Genomic DNA, 13,905 nt, shown 5'->3' with positions numbered 1-13,905 from the left:
CAAACACTCATAATACAAATTAAATAGTTATTTAAAGATAATTAAAATAATATTTTAAATTTTTTATTTTATTATCATTTTTTTCAGTTTTTCACCTTATTTTTTAATAAAATGAAATTATTAAAAAAAAAAAATAATAATTTAAAAAAACAAAATTAAAAGACATTTTTATATATAAATAACTATTGAAATATATTCCTAAAAAAAAAAAATAAGGTTTAGATTTCGCAATTATATAAGTGTGAATTTGAGTTGATTAAAAAAATGCATATTAGGGTGAGATTAGATTTTTCCTTTCACAAGTCGTCCAAATTGTACCTATTATATCTATATACATATATTTAAATATTTTTATTATAAATATTTATATTGATATTAATAGATATTATTTATAGCCAAATAGATTTTTAATTTTTTTATTAATATACATTAATTATATTTGTTAATATAATAAAATAAATAATTATCGGATTCAAATGTGACGGCCAAACAGGGCCGTACTATTTTCGATCCATGACGAAAGCACTGGCAACAATGTCTCTGCCTATTCTTTTCTCTTATTGGGAGCTTTCTCGCCCAACTAGGAGGAAGAAGAAGAAGACGACGACGACGACGACGACGACGACGACAAAAATTGCCATGCTTTTTCTTATGCTCTCCACCAATGGCGAAGAATTCCTCTTGCCCCAAGAACCGTTACGCTTTCACAACTTCCCTCTTCATTCTCTTGTTTCTTCTCAGTATCTTCGTCTTTAACGAGCGTGTTCTCGAGCCTTCGCTCTCTCGCTACAGGATTCTCACACATTCACAAGCTTCCTCGTCCCAATCTGACCTTCTTGAAGCCTCCATCCACCAGGGCAGTTCAAAGTTTTCCGAGGAAGAGGAACTCGACGATGCTAGTATTGTTAGCTTGGCCGGCGATTCTCGATCTGAGGGGGACGAAGACGATTCTAGTTCTGAGAGCACTACTGGCTATTCTCAATCTGCCTCTAGAGCTGATAACCTCCCTGTCGAGGGGATTACGGAAAAACCAGGTGCAGATAACAAGTCTGTTGATGAATCTGGTGACAATGGCGTTCAATCCGGGAGAGGGGAATCTAGCACTGGAGCTGATCGCTTCGAGAGTGGCCTCCCTGTTGAAAGAATCGCGAAAAAATCAGTTGCAGATGACAACTCTTTTGATGTTTTGGGTGATAATGGTGTTCAATCCGAGAGAAAGGAACCTGACATTAAAGCTGATAGGTCCAATGGTAAAATATCCGTTAAGGAAATTACGAAAAAACCAGTTACAGATGACAAGCCTGCTCATGAATCGGATGGTAGTGATATTCAGTTGTTGACGAAGAAGGTAGAAAGTTGTGATTTGTATACGGGAAGTTGGGTGAAAGATGCGGCCTATCCACTGTACGAACCGGCTTCTTGTCCTTATGTGGACGAAGCTTTTGATTGCCAGGCAAATGGAAGGCGCGATTCAGAGTATCTCAAATGGAGGTGGAAGCCTGATGATTGTGATCTTCCAAGGTAAGCACTTCTGGTTTCCTGCTTACGATATTATGCCGTTTTTCTTTAATTATTTGCATTAATAATTTTATTGTCTACATCAAAAGTAATTGCAAGTTTAATGAAGCTTATAAGTTTGGGTAGCAGTTAGAAGCTCTCTTTTGAGAACATTAAACTTGGTAATATCAATATTATCAATATGGCTAGCAAAGCTAATTTCTAGGTTCCATATTGTAATGCATAATTTTGTAAACTAGTAAATTGAAAGTGGACGGTCTGTAATCTCAATTTCCAGACTTTGATGATCATCTGAAGCAATTCTAATTTTTTCAAGTGTGCTTAACTTACCGGACACTTTATTATCTCCAAATTTGCACCTTTTCTTAACCTGGTGTGATTCTGTTCTGGTCAGATTCATTAACAAAAATTTAGCCGGTCCGATTCTAATTGCAGTTTTTGTGGGAGTTTTTCCCTTTATGGTATTTTTAACTTTGAAGATTACATTACTTAAAACTTCAGGTTTAGTCATTATTAGGGTCTTAGGTTTTTGTCTTCTTATTAATTCTATTTTTGAGATCATTATACTGAATTTTACTCTTAAAAACCAAACTCTTCTTTTCTTTTCTTTTCCTAATTACTTAAAATAGGAAAAATGACCAGAAATGAGTTAGTTGATTTCATCTCTGCATTATGAAAGTATTTGGCAACTGAATCCTCATGTTATTGCCACACTTGGACTTCTACTTGTTTTTTCATTTCACTCTACTCTTTGAAACAGTATCAGAAATATTGCCTATAGATAGTTGTTCAATTGCTCAAATTTTTATACTAAGGATTCTCTGTTTAAGAACTTCCCAGGCTAAGTATAATTGTTTCTTCTATAAAAGATATAATTGATTTCTTTTTTGGATTTACTTTTCAATGTCAGGTTCAATGCCACAGATTTCTTGGAGAGATTAAGAGGTAAACGACTAATGCTTGTTGGAGATTCCATGAACCGCAACCAGTTTGAGTCAATGCTTTGCCTCCTCCAAGTAGGTCTGCAGGATAAACGTAGAATGTACGAGATCCACGGCCACAAAATAACAAAAGGAAGAGGCTACTTTGTGTTCAAGTTCAAAGTAAGTTTGAAATTTTGTGTTGGACAATTCTCTAGATTCCAGCTGCATATGGTTTGCAATATCATATTGCTGAAAAGTGGGTCCTGAATGTTGTGTATGCATCCTTCTTTTTAAACCTCTGATTGGTTGTAAATGATAATAGTTTGCAAGTTTTCTGCTAGCTAGTTTCAAATAAATGTCTGTCCTTATTTTTTTTAGGGAAAATTTTTTATCCTGATCTAGATAAATGTCTACTTTTGAGATCATCATACGGATTTCTTTGTTTATTGTGAAGGAGGTCACATCCTGTTGAAGCCTTTTTGTTTGAGATGATAGCTTAATAAGGAGGAGCTATGTGACTGCTAATATTTGTTTTAGTATCTCAGGTTACCAAGGACATGGCATTAAATCACTTCTAATATCATGCTACAGTCATTTGTAGGAAGCCTCTCAGATCTCATATTGCTAATGATTTTGGTATTTTGAATAATTTTGGCAGGACTATGACTGTACGGTGGAATTTGTGAGGTCACATTTCCTGGTGAAAGAAGGGGTTCGCATCAATGCACAGGGAAACTCAAACCCTACTCTATCAATAGATCAAATTGACAAGACAAGTGGCCGATGGAAACGAGCTGATATCCTTGTCTTTAATACTGGTCATTGGTGGGGTCATGGAAAGACTGCTCGAGGGTACATCTACAATCTTACAGCCATTAGTTTGTTTGAAGTTTGTAACATTAAAGTAATTTCCTTCTTGGGGAGGAAAGGGTAATTCAATTTTTTCTTATGCAATCATGAATGGAGCATCAAATTTAGAACTAAATGTTAGAATTGTTTCCTGCAGGATAAATTACTATAGAGAGGGTGATGTGCTTTATCCCAAGTTTGATGCAGTTGAAGCTTACAAAAGGTCGATAAGGACCTGGGCAAAATGGATTCGTGCAAATATAAATCCAGCAAAGCAGCTGGTCTTTTATCGTGGATACTCTTCTGCCCATTTTAGGTACTTTCGACTTCCTTTATTTCAATATTCTCCAAAAGAAGAAACTAACTTGTTTTCTGGCGAAATACTCTTTATTTTGCTACCATTTTCAGGATATATATGGAAATGAACCAAATAAGTAAATAGGCCGACATAGTTTTTGTCATATGAGTACCATAAATATGAAAAGTTGATTCTTAATAAGAAAATGAATTGACTATGAAGAGGACCAGAGGATAGGTACATTCCCACCCAAATACAAAAGGTGTCTTTCTAGCCTTCTTGGTCTTGAAAAGGAAATGACTTCTTGCTTTCTTGGTCGTCAAAATGAATAACTTAAAGATTTAATTCAAGTAACCTAAGCAGTTAGAAATCTAGTTACTTTTCTCAAGGCCATACCATAAAAAAGAATACTTATACATGCACTAAATCAAATTGGGTACAAAATTGACTTGAATTTGAAATGGTATTTTGTTAAATCCTTATTGTATTTTTATCGTGTTCTAATTCCTATTGAAAGTAATAGAAATTTAAACCAAACATAATGTTAGCACTTATTCTGTATACTGTAACACGTTTCCTATTAGCTTGTTGACTGTTTAAAATGAAACAGAGGTGGTGATTGGGACTCTGGTGGTTCATGTAATGGGGAGACTGAACCAATCTTGACTGAGGCAGCCATCCTTGAAACTTATCCTTTGAAAATGAAGATAGTAGAGGAAGTCATTCGAGAAACACAAATTCCAGCAATACTGTTAAACGTTACTAGGTTGACCAATTTCCGCAAGGATGGTCACCCATCAATATATGGCAAGAAGGCAATCAATGGTAAAAAGGTATCCACAAGAAGGCAGGACTGCAGTCATTGGTGTCTTCCTGGTGTTCCAGATGCTTGGAATGAGCTGATTTATGCTACTCTATTGTTTCAACAAACAAAGTCAAAGATTTAACTCATAAACAAGAGTTGGATAAAAGATTTCTTTGGTGCATTCGTTTTTGGGGATGACAAGATAGGATTACTCTCAGAGAAGGATTTACTAGAGTCAAGGAAAAAGGCAGATGGCAGGGAGAGATTTTTTCCTGGTAATCCATTTGTTCAACTTTGATTTTTTTGAAGAATTATTTAAATCTTTGCAGTAGAGTGTGCTTGAAAGAAGAAGATATAAATGCATTCTCATACATAGATGTTAATTGATTGGAAAGCACTTAGGACTTTCTCACATGCTAACACAATTTCTCAAGAGAAGGCGTAGTAAGAAATTTTTGGCATCCATCTGTTATGAGCGAGCGTTGGGTCATTGAAAGATCTATTTAGTCTTGCCTCGTTTTCCATCATTACCAAGACAAGATGAATATAAACTTCTGTAAATTTCATCCAAGCACTGTTGTTCTAGTCCAAATCTTCTTAGGTCTGGATTGCAACATTCTGATGAATTCTCCAACTCATTCTACATTTGTCTGTGGCAAGCATAATATTTTTACATAAAATTTTTTATTGCATCAACTTGTTTTTTCCTTGAAATTATTTTCAAGTGGTTTCCAGGATTCACATTGTATTGTAGATTCAAAATTTCTTTTGTTAAGGGTTTTACAAGGAATAAACTTAGAACAGAATCTTACTAGTCAATATGGGGAGTATATGTAGCACCATCTCTTTTGGGTTACACAATCTTTGGAGCTCATAATATCAGAAAAGAAAATCGTGTAACATTTACTTTCAATACATATTCAATGTGCATAAAAAAATTTAAGTTTCTGAGCAAATTTTGTACTTTTTCTGAATTCATATCTTCCAAACACAAGCTTAAGATGAACAAGGTGTCGTCCTCACCCAAGTTATTCCTAATTGCATCTCTGGACCTCACATAAATTTTGTTCATAAACAAACATATACAGAATTCAATATTGAATTCCCAAATGTAAGAAATTTTTTCTTCAAACGTCACAGACTTGGGGGCAAACGAGGATCCAATGGTAGCTCCCCCTAACTGGGTTTCTTAACAATTGTGAGAAAGCTGGGGGTCGCTAAAACCATAGCAGAAAATCATAAACACTATTCATAGTGGAAGGATTAAAATCAAGGGATCAATCAATTTTCATATGTAAAAAGTTGAGCAATTGTCACTCTTGATCTTTTTCTTTTGTTTAAATCCAGTGCCAACTTTCACATTATAGGGGCTAGAAATCAGCTCTCCACAGAATATAGAAATAACAATAGGGGCAAAAAAAGTAATGCAGGCATCAAAAGAAAAGCTTGGAAGAATTTTGATCACAAGGAGAACAAACATTAAAAATAGCCCTAAGAGGGCGTTAGAGACTTCAACTTCTTGTATTTCTTTACTACGAACGAAATGCTCTTTATTGCCTTCCTTGCCTTCTTCGGAGATTTTGTCTTCTGTTTTACCTTTTTAGTTGGAGGAGGCATCTCCCTAATGGGGCCTGGAGGAACTCCTTTCTTGAGAGCACTTCCTCTAGGAGTAACTGAAGGCGGCAATCTCAAACTTTGTGGAGGTAGGGGATTGTGAGGCTTCCACACCAAGTTGTTTTTCATCGAAAATTTTACCCTCTTTACGCTGTTCTCACCACCTTTTGCTGTTGCACTAGCTTCAGCATCCTCTTCACCCACAGCTAAGTCCATATTCTGAGATCCTTGACTATCCATTTTCTTTCCTCTCTTTCTCTTCTTCGACCCAGCACCATTACCTACTGCCTCAGTCTCATTACAAACACTTGCCATATTGCTTTTCAAGCCCCCTTCAGAAGCAACTTTCTCGAATTTCACCTGAAGATTTGATATCACATTTTCATCGAACGTCAACAAATTCCCATTGCTATTGCCTTCCTTCTTTGAATTCTCGCCATTTGCAACAACAATGCTATTGTGATTACCATCCATTAAGGTATCTTCCGGGTCATCAGAAACTGACTTCTTGCCTTTCTTACCTTTCTTTTCACCTCCACCCGAAGTTTTCTTCACTTTGACGCACTTCTTCAGAGCCTTGTCAGAATTCCCATTACCATTAGCAGGTTTTGCAGCAAAACCTTCCTTCTCATCAACACTAGGAATCAAAGTGGGCACCTCATCTTCCTCATCACCAGTCACCTCAGGAATCGATATCTCAATACCAGATGATGCCAAATCCTTCTCCAACTTCAAAAACTTTTCATGTAATCCAAACAGAGTTTTCCTATTTCCCTGACAGCAGTTGCTTAAAGAACCCAACTCATAAAACCTTGCCGAAAACCCCATCACTAAGGCAATTGATCCCAATACCACTGCATCATCACCCTTGTCAATGTCAACCCCCGATTTCTTAACCTCCAGCAACTTATTCCCCACCTTCAACAACTCATCAAACACATTACTCTTAATCTTCCCAACTAAGACCTTATTAGCTACCGTCCCCATAACCGATACAAACGGCATTAAAACTACTTCCACAACCTCCTTCCTCACCGGTAGAAAAGGCCTGAGTTCCTCAAGAAAAACAGAAGCAATGTGATAAAGAACACCGTTCCCCTGAAACTTATCCTCAGCCAAAAACGTCTTGTCTACCAAGAGACTCATTAAACGACGAGTCAACTCCAAATCCCACGAATTGTTCTTCAAAATAAGAAAATAACAATGCAAAAACCTTCTAATCAAGAGATAAAACTTATCTAACCTGAGCCCATCTATACTTGTCCACTCACGGCGCATAGTCAGCAAGAAGACGGAGAAATAGTGCAGAGAAAGAGGGACGTCAAGAGTGGGAAGCACGGAAGAGATTTGGTCGATGAGTTGGGTCTGAACCGGAAGCTTGTCGGCGTGCCACACGCAGTAGAAAAGACCTTTCCAGAGCTTCTTCATGTCATCATCGGAGATCTCAGATTGATTAGGAAGCCAGTTCTTGACAAGCGTGGCGAGAGCTTTGTCGCGGGTGGCCTTGTCGCATGAAGCCAGCAACCGGATCAGCGACGGCCCAGCTGCCGCTACCTCCATCTTTCTTTTGATCGATGGATTTCTAGACTCTGATTGTTGACGATGGAATTTTGTGGATTTTGGGTATTGGGGGGTTGAGATCAAACAGCGGTGTAGATGAAGAGAGTAGGCATTTCAAACGGAATTATAGTGAGGTTCTCGGTTTCTCCCTTCTGGAACTGGAAACAAAGAGCAGGTATCAAAACCCTAGCCGCATTTCCTTATCCCGTCGGATCCGGATTCGGGTAATTAATTGAACCAACCTTGTTTGGCTTCCTAATTCTTTTTTCAATAAAAAATAATAATCACTTAAATTAACGAATAATATATATGATTTTTTTTTAGACGTCGTGCTAATGTTTGTATATCTCTAATATCGTTCCAATATGCTTTTAATAAGTATTAATCTGTAAGTTAAACTCTCAAAATATCAAAGTTTTTTTTGAATTATATAAAATTATTTAAATTTCTCTTCAAAACATTTTCTGTTCAAATATTTATCTGAACTTTTTAAAAAATAAAATAAAATATTTAATATCTATTAAATTTAACACGATGATAAATTTAAAATAAATATATACGTGGTTTAATATGCACGTGTTACATCAGCATGCACAAATTGTAAGATCGAACATTAATTAAATGATAATAATTTTACTACTATTTTTGAAAGTTTATGTAAAATTTTAAATAAATAAAAAAATACTTCAGGAAAAATTTAAAATTTTTTTGTATTATTTAAAGAATTTTTTGGTACTTCCATCTTAGTTCAATTCTTTTGAGATAATGGAGACTATACAAGTTTTATTGATTATTGTGTTATGTTCTACCAATTTAAAAATATATTATTACTTATATATAAAAAAAAAGGTTTACAACCAAAGACAAAATAACAGCATAAATTTTCTTGTATAAAATAATTTCAATTTTTTTTATGATACACTTTGTTCAATTTTCATCTTATTTTAAGAATTCATAAATTTTTAATTTTTACATTAATTTTAGTACTATGTAATTATAATATATATTATTGTTTTTAAGTCATCATTACTTTGCTTTAAATTGTTTAATGATGAAAATTTAGTCTCCCATTAAAAGGAGCAAATTGATTAAGCTATATACTACAAGTTTATAACACATAATATCAATCTATGGTTGAATTAATTTGATTTTGTCAATTTTGCCTTTTAATTATGTGAAGAATACCATAATTTCTTTTTTTTTTAAAGTTTATGTCATGTTATTGCTATAAAAAAACTAAAGAAATGTAATTGTCATAAATATTCATTTTGATATAATATATTATGCATCGTTTGAATTTAACTAAATTTGATCATCATAACCAAATTAATATACTAATGAATTAAATATTTAATCTTATTAAATTAAGTATTATAAGTTGATGTATAATATAATTAAAAAATAAAAAGTTCTATATCTTAAGTGAAGTAACAATGAAATAGCTCGGGATTAGAAGGAAAATAAATTTATAAATTTAATGCGAAAACGTATAAAAACGTTAAAGTTTACATTTTTTACACATAAATTTAAATACCTAATAAGATTATAGAAATGTTCATTTAATAATAGTTCATAAAAAAAAATAAACATATAAAAGTAGTAAATAAATTTTGTAGGGAGGTTAAATTCTACTAACTCTTGATGGAATTCGAGAGACACCTACTCACAGTTCTCCTGCTTATTAGGATTTGAGTCTTGATATTCTTGATCTGAAATGGTTAATAGGAGTAAGCTACACTAACCCAATAAGAATATCACACTACTCACCGATATGGAAACTTAAGGTTAGTAAAAAAAAAAAACTACTAATGAAATTTTTAATTTAAGTAAGATCATTTATTGCATACTTATCGTTATGAGATTTTCAAAATTAACCATAAAGATAATAACTCAAATAATATTATGATTTTTTATACAAGTGAGTAAGAACAACAACTTTCATTTTTTTTTTTTTTTGCTTACTAATACCTCTAGGGGTCCATAGGGATGTCCCTATACGTGTGAATTCAATATCTAAATTCGTCAATTATCCGGCTGTCCCTGTACTCTGTTCGGTATAAGTACAAAAAATATCATCTCTCGATTCCTCGTTCAGTATAAAGGTGAATCGGGTCGTTCCCATATCATATCCGGTATGAGTGCCAAAAATATCATCTCTTGATACCTCGTCCGATACGAAGTGACGTTCACGGTAAGATTTTTTATGTATTCAGTCCGTCTACCATATTTCAGAATATTCAATAAGACAATCATTTATTAATTCACATCTTGCGTGACGATTGAAAAATGCCATCAGAAATTGAAAAAAATGGTTACGAGCTTGGAAAAGGAAGAGGATTGGAAAACACAGTGTGAGAAAGGGAGTTCTATTGATAGGTACATGCAGTTTGGTAAAAAAAATGAGCCAAGTCAGAAAGGGAATAAGAGGGGAAGGCTTGCGATGGCTATTCGCTGCTTGGTGTTCATCTATGTCTGTTAGGTAAATGTCACATATTCTTGCATAGTATCAATCTACTTATATTATTGATTCAGTGTTTTGATTGTCGGGTTATGAACTGTGTATATATGTATTTGATTTAGAATGTGGCTTCCAGATGTGGTTTGAAATGAACGTTGCAGCCTCACTATTGATTAGTTTAAGGCTTCCATTTTGAGCGAATGAAATGAGTTACATCCTATGCTTGTTTTTCTTTCTCTTTTCAAAATCTGAAGAATGGATGATAATAGCAAGAAGATAATGATTTGAACAGTGCTTCTATAAATGAGATGAGTTGAGTATTTATATACAATACCTAATTCTAATTAGTTACACCAATGCAAATTAACTAACCAATTAATCTAAATTACTTTAATTAATTACAGCAACCTTTTTAACTGTAATACTGATTATAGAATTTGACTTTTCTAACCGCTAATTGTACATGTTGAATCGTTTTACTTCCTATTATATAATAAACATGACTAATCTTATGGATATGATGGAAGCCTTTTTAATATACTGGTATTAGTTGCTCGTGAACTGCTAAATCATTTCGTCAAATTTGTGTTTAAGATTGTTGAAGAATTAGTTTATGTTGGATTTGATGAAATGACAGTGAGTATTTTGTGAAATTTGATGGCATTTGGTCTGTAATTGTACGTGGGATACTTCATTTTCCTTCGGATCTATGTTAGTTTCGGGAAGATTATATTTCAAATTATGTAATCTGTTCTTTAGCTTTAGAGAAAGGAAAACGAGGATTGACTAGCTTTTTTTTATGTTTATTGATTTGTGTTCATTCTCCAACTTTTTTTTTCCTCACACCTCATTTTCTAGGTACTGTTTGTCTTTTCTTTTTAAGAAAAAAAGAACTCTTTTGTTTTGTGCGTTTCATTTGTAAATGCTGTGAATTTACCATTTATTAAGCATCCTTTTAATCATTATCACTTTCATTATGCCTCTAGGGTTCCTTTTTCTCTAGCTTTATTCTCACCTGCAAGGTCTCTGATGCACTTAAAATTCCTCTTGTTTGAGGTGTTCGGTAATTGGTTTAAAAGAGGTCCAAATTTGCATTGCTTGTTAACATATTTTGCTCAAGTTTATTTCAATGGCTGTTTATTTGAAATTATCAATCTTCTTTTTTCCTTACTTTAATTAGTTCCTGCCTGATACTGCAATCTGTTTAGATTGCTGTTCATGCTTGTCATCATCTTTCTACCCAACTGTTTTAACATGTTATCCATTCTTTACTGCTCTTAATTGGTTTTTATTTGAGCACATACCTTTTTGTGTGTTATTTCATTTGTAATTGTTGTTTCATAGGTGTGATTGGCTCTCCCAGCTTTAGTGAAGGATTTTTGGCTTTCTTCTGTCTGTGATATTTCTTTTACTGCCATTAGTTTGTCATTTTAGGTTTTAGGGAATTATGGATTGTAGGTATTTTTGTATTTTATTGCTCATGCTTTCTGGATCGTTCTAATAATTGCTGTTGTCCAATTGTTCTTTAATTGTCTTAGTTTTATGAGTTTGAGATTTGAGGTAACCAGCTGGTAACTCACAAGAACTGAAGACCCTCTTTGTATATACATATTTCATTTAAAGATTTTAGAAATCTAAATCTATAGAGGAAATAATTAGATAAGAGTTTTGTATAACTTAGTCTTGTATTATTTATTCATAAGAGGATTTTGGATTTGAGTTATATTATTCATTCCTACATGTTCTTATTATTAAAAGATTGTATTGAAATTTGTGGGTATGATCGCCTGTGTATTCTATAAAAAATTTATTAGTCCGCGACTCCATTAAATGAATTCTCCCCCCTCAACCAACCATTTTCCACTTGCAACTTCTCTGTGTGTCTATGTTCCTGCTGTGTCATATTCTTGTGTCTCTGTACTACAGTATAAAGAGGGTCCCCGCGTTGGATAAAATATTGCAGTAAATTTGGCTTCTGGTGCCAAACGTGAACAATGATCCAAAATCACTTCACGAGCTGTTACAGGACAAAGACAAAAATCACACCCTTTTAATTTCTTCTTCTACCTCTGCTTCTCCTCCTCCCATAAACTCAGTTGCTTTTAACCAGAACCAGGCTTCCTATTTCAGTGCTTTTGATTCCCAACAATGGCTTTTACCAATCGTTACTGCTTTTCACTGCTCTTTCTCTTCTCTTGTTCTTTTCTCCACTTCATGACCTTTTTCTCTGTTCCCGTCCGCGGCTTAAACATTGGTGTTCAAGCCGCAGATGCCTCTATCTCTGTGGTCAGTACTTACTCTTCTTCTTCTTCATCATCAAATCATCTCCATTAACAGATTTGAAGATTTCTTTATGCCATGTCAGATTGATACTGTTAAATATTGATTTTGTGTATCCTTGATTGTTTGTAGAGTAAGGAGTGTAGCAGAAAATGCGAATCTAAATTCTGTTCAGGTACGCTTTCGATTCTTATCAATCTAATTGTTTATTATTATTATTATTTTTATATATATATATATAATTTTGAGTATGATTTTGCCAGTGCCTCCATTGTTGAGATACGGCAAGTATTGTGGACTTCTGTACAGTGGGTGCCCTGGAGAGAAGCCTTGTGATGGTCTTGATGCTTGCTGCATGAAGCATGATTCCTGTGTTCAGTCCAAAAACAGTGAGTTTGTACTTCCATTTTCAAACCCTAACATTATTATTGGTTTTTGAAGAATATAGTTTATTTGATTGAACTGTCGGTGGCTCTGTCTGTATGAAATAATTTTGTTGGTTCAACCATTTCTGACAGCTTAATCTGGTAAGAAACCGGCTGAGTAATCAGAAGAGGATGCTACTATGAGATTATTTTTGGAATAATTTAAGAAATTTTGTAAAGTTTTATTTTCTATTCAAAAAACTTATTTGTTTCAAATCATAGCTTAAATTTGAGAGTTAGACAATATTCATAGCATTAACAACACAGTTTTCTTAACTGTAACAGGTTGGTCACAATAGGAAGAGAGATCTAAAATTTGATTACAATGACTGTACTGACCTCCTTAATTTTATTTTAGTTTTTCATCATTACCCTTAATCTATGAATATTCATAAATAAATCCAGTTTTTGTTCAAAAGTTGTTTGACAAATAGTTCTTGTGTAGGTAGATATTAAATAGCAGATGCTGTTTATATATATAATACAAAACAAATTTACAGACAATTTTAAATGGTTGAAACAATATGTCCTCCCATTTCATAGTTATAATATATTTATATATATGTAAATTTTTTGATTAATTTTCCTTTGAAAGTCTGTATGTTCCGAACAAGTATGGTGTTTGGTAAGTTATTGTACTTGAGATCCAGTAGTTTTTGATGGTTCTTTGAAGTTTTGCTACAAACTTACTGAGGGCTCAAAAAAACCATAAAGGTTGCCGTGTGTGTGTTATACATGTGATATTGATATATATATATATATATATGTATGTATGTATGTATGTACGTACGTATGTAAAGCAATAATGGGTGTGTTACAGATGACTATCTAAGTCAAGAATGCAGCCAAAACTTCATCGATTGCATGAACAACTTCAGCAAGTCAGGAGCTCATACCTTCAAGGGAAACACGTGTGATCCGGATGAAGTTATTGATGTCATCAATGTGGTTATGGAAGCTGCTTTGCTCGCAGGAGGAGTTTTTCATAAACCCTAACCCATCTATGCATAAGAAGAAGATGCAAATTCAGAAAACAAAATAATGTATTACATTACACTACCCTATTTTTATGGCAAATGCTACCAATAATGTTATTCGCCCATTCTTTTAATTACTCTATTTTTTCGATAATTATTATTATTATCATCATCGTTATTTCTTAATTTTTATTTTAC

The 13,905-nt window shown here is 33.7% G+C and overlaps 3 protein-coding genes across 3 annotated transcripts; 2 read left to right on the top strand and 1 right to left on the bottom strand.

The window, feature by feature from the left end:
* Positions 1 to 493: 493 nt before the first annotated feature.
* Positions 494 to 5,027, top strand: TBL5 (TRICHOME BIREFRINGENCE-LIKE 5). The gene is made up of 5 exons (XM_022035788.2): positions 494 to 1,521; positions 2,429 to 2,621; positions 3,100 to 3,293; positions 3,448 to 3,606; positions 4,199 to 5,027. Exons 1-5 carry the CDS (start codon positions 665 to 667, stop codon positions 4,533 to 4,535), a joined length of 1,740 nt encoding a protein of 579 aa, XP_021891480.2. The 5' UTR covers positions 494 to 664; the 3' UTR covers positions 4,536 to 5,027.
* Positions 5,028 to 5,678: 651 nt separating this feature from the next.
* LOC110809836 (ribosomal RNA processing-like protein) lies at positions 5,679 to 7,777 on the bottom strand. Its single transcript, XM_022035783.2, has one exon. The coding sequence runs from the start codon at positions 7,565 to 7,567 to the stop codon at positions 5,885 to 5,887; it is 1,683 nt and encodes a 560-aa protein (XP_021891475.2). The 5' UTR covers positions 7,568 to 7,777; the 3' UTR covers positions 5,679 to 5,884.
* Positions 7,778 to 11,848: 4,071 nt separating this feature from the next.
* Positions 11,849 to 13,841, top strand: PLA2-ALPHA (Phospholipase A2 family protein). Its single transcript, XM_088207689.1, has 4 exons — positions 11,849 to 12,311; positions 12,438 to 12,480; positions 12,569 to 12,694; positions 13,551 to 13,841. Exons 1-4 carry the CDS (start codon positions 12,174 to 12,176, stop codon positions 13,724 to 13,726), a joined length of 483 nt encoding a protein of 160 aa, XP_088063815.1. The 5' UTR covers positions 11,849 to 12,173; the 3' UTR covers positions 13,727 to 13,841.
* The last annotated feature ends 64 nt before the right edge of the window (positions 13,842 to 13,905 follow it).

This window comes from Carica papaya, chromosome 7 (assembly GCF_054855325.1).
Source record: "Carica papaya isolate Zhongbai chromosome 7, ASM5485532v1, whole genome shotgun sequence".
NCBI lineage: Eukaryota > Viridiplantae > Streptophyta > Magnoliopsida > Brassicales > Caricaceae > Carica > Carica papaya.
The sequence above is the reverse complement of the archived record's forward strand: the minus strand, read 5'-3'. Positions and strand labels throughout refer to the sequence as shown.

Coding starts and splice junctions, on each gene's coding strand:
- TBL5 (XM_022035788.2), top strand. CDS start 665: ATGGCGAAGAATTCCTCTTGCCCCAAGAACCGTTACGCTTTCACAACT. Junction 1,522..2,428: donor GATGATTGTGATCTTCCAAG/GTAAGCACTTCT, acceptor TTTCAATGTCAG/GTTCAATGCCACAGATTTCT. Junction 3,294..3,447: donor CATGGAAAGACTGCTCGAGG/GTACATCTACAA, acceptor TGTTTCCTGCAG/GATAAATTACTATAGAGAGG.
- LOC110809836 (XM_022035783.2), bottom strand. CDS start 7,567: ATGGAGGTAGCGGCAGCTGGGCCGTCGCTGATCCGGTTGCTGGCTTCA.
- PLA2-ALPHA (XM_088207689.1), top strand. CDS start 12,174: ATGGCTTTTACCAATCGTTACTGCTTTTCACTGCTCTTTCTCTTCTCT. Junction 12,312..12,437: donor CAGATGCCTCTATCTCTGTG/GTCAGTACTTAC, acceptor GATTGTTTGTAG/AGTAAGGAGTGTAGCAGAAA. Junction 12,481..12,568: donor CGAATCTAAATTCTGTTCAG/GTACGCTTTCGA, acceptor TGATTTTGCCAG/TGCCTCCATTGTTGAGATAC.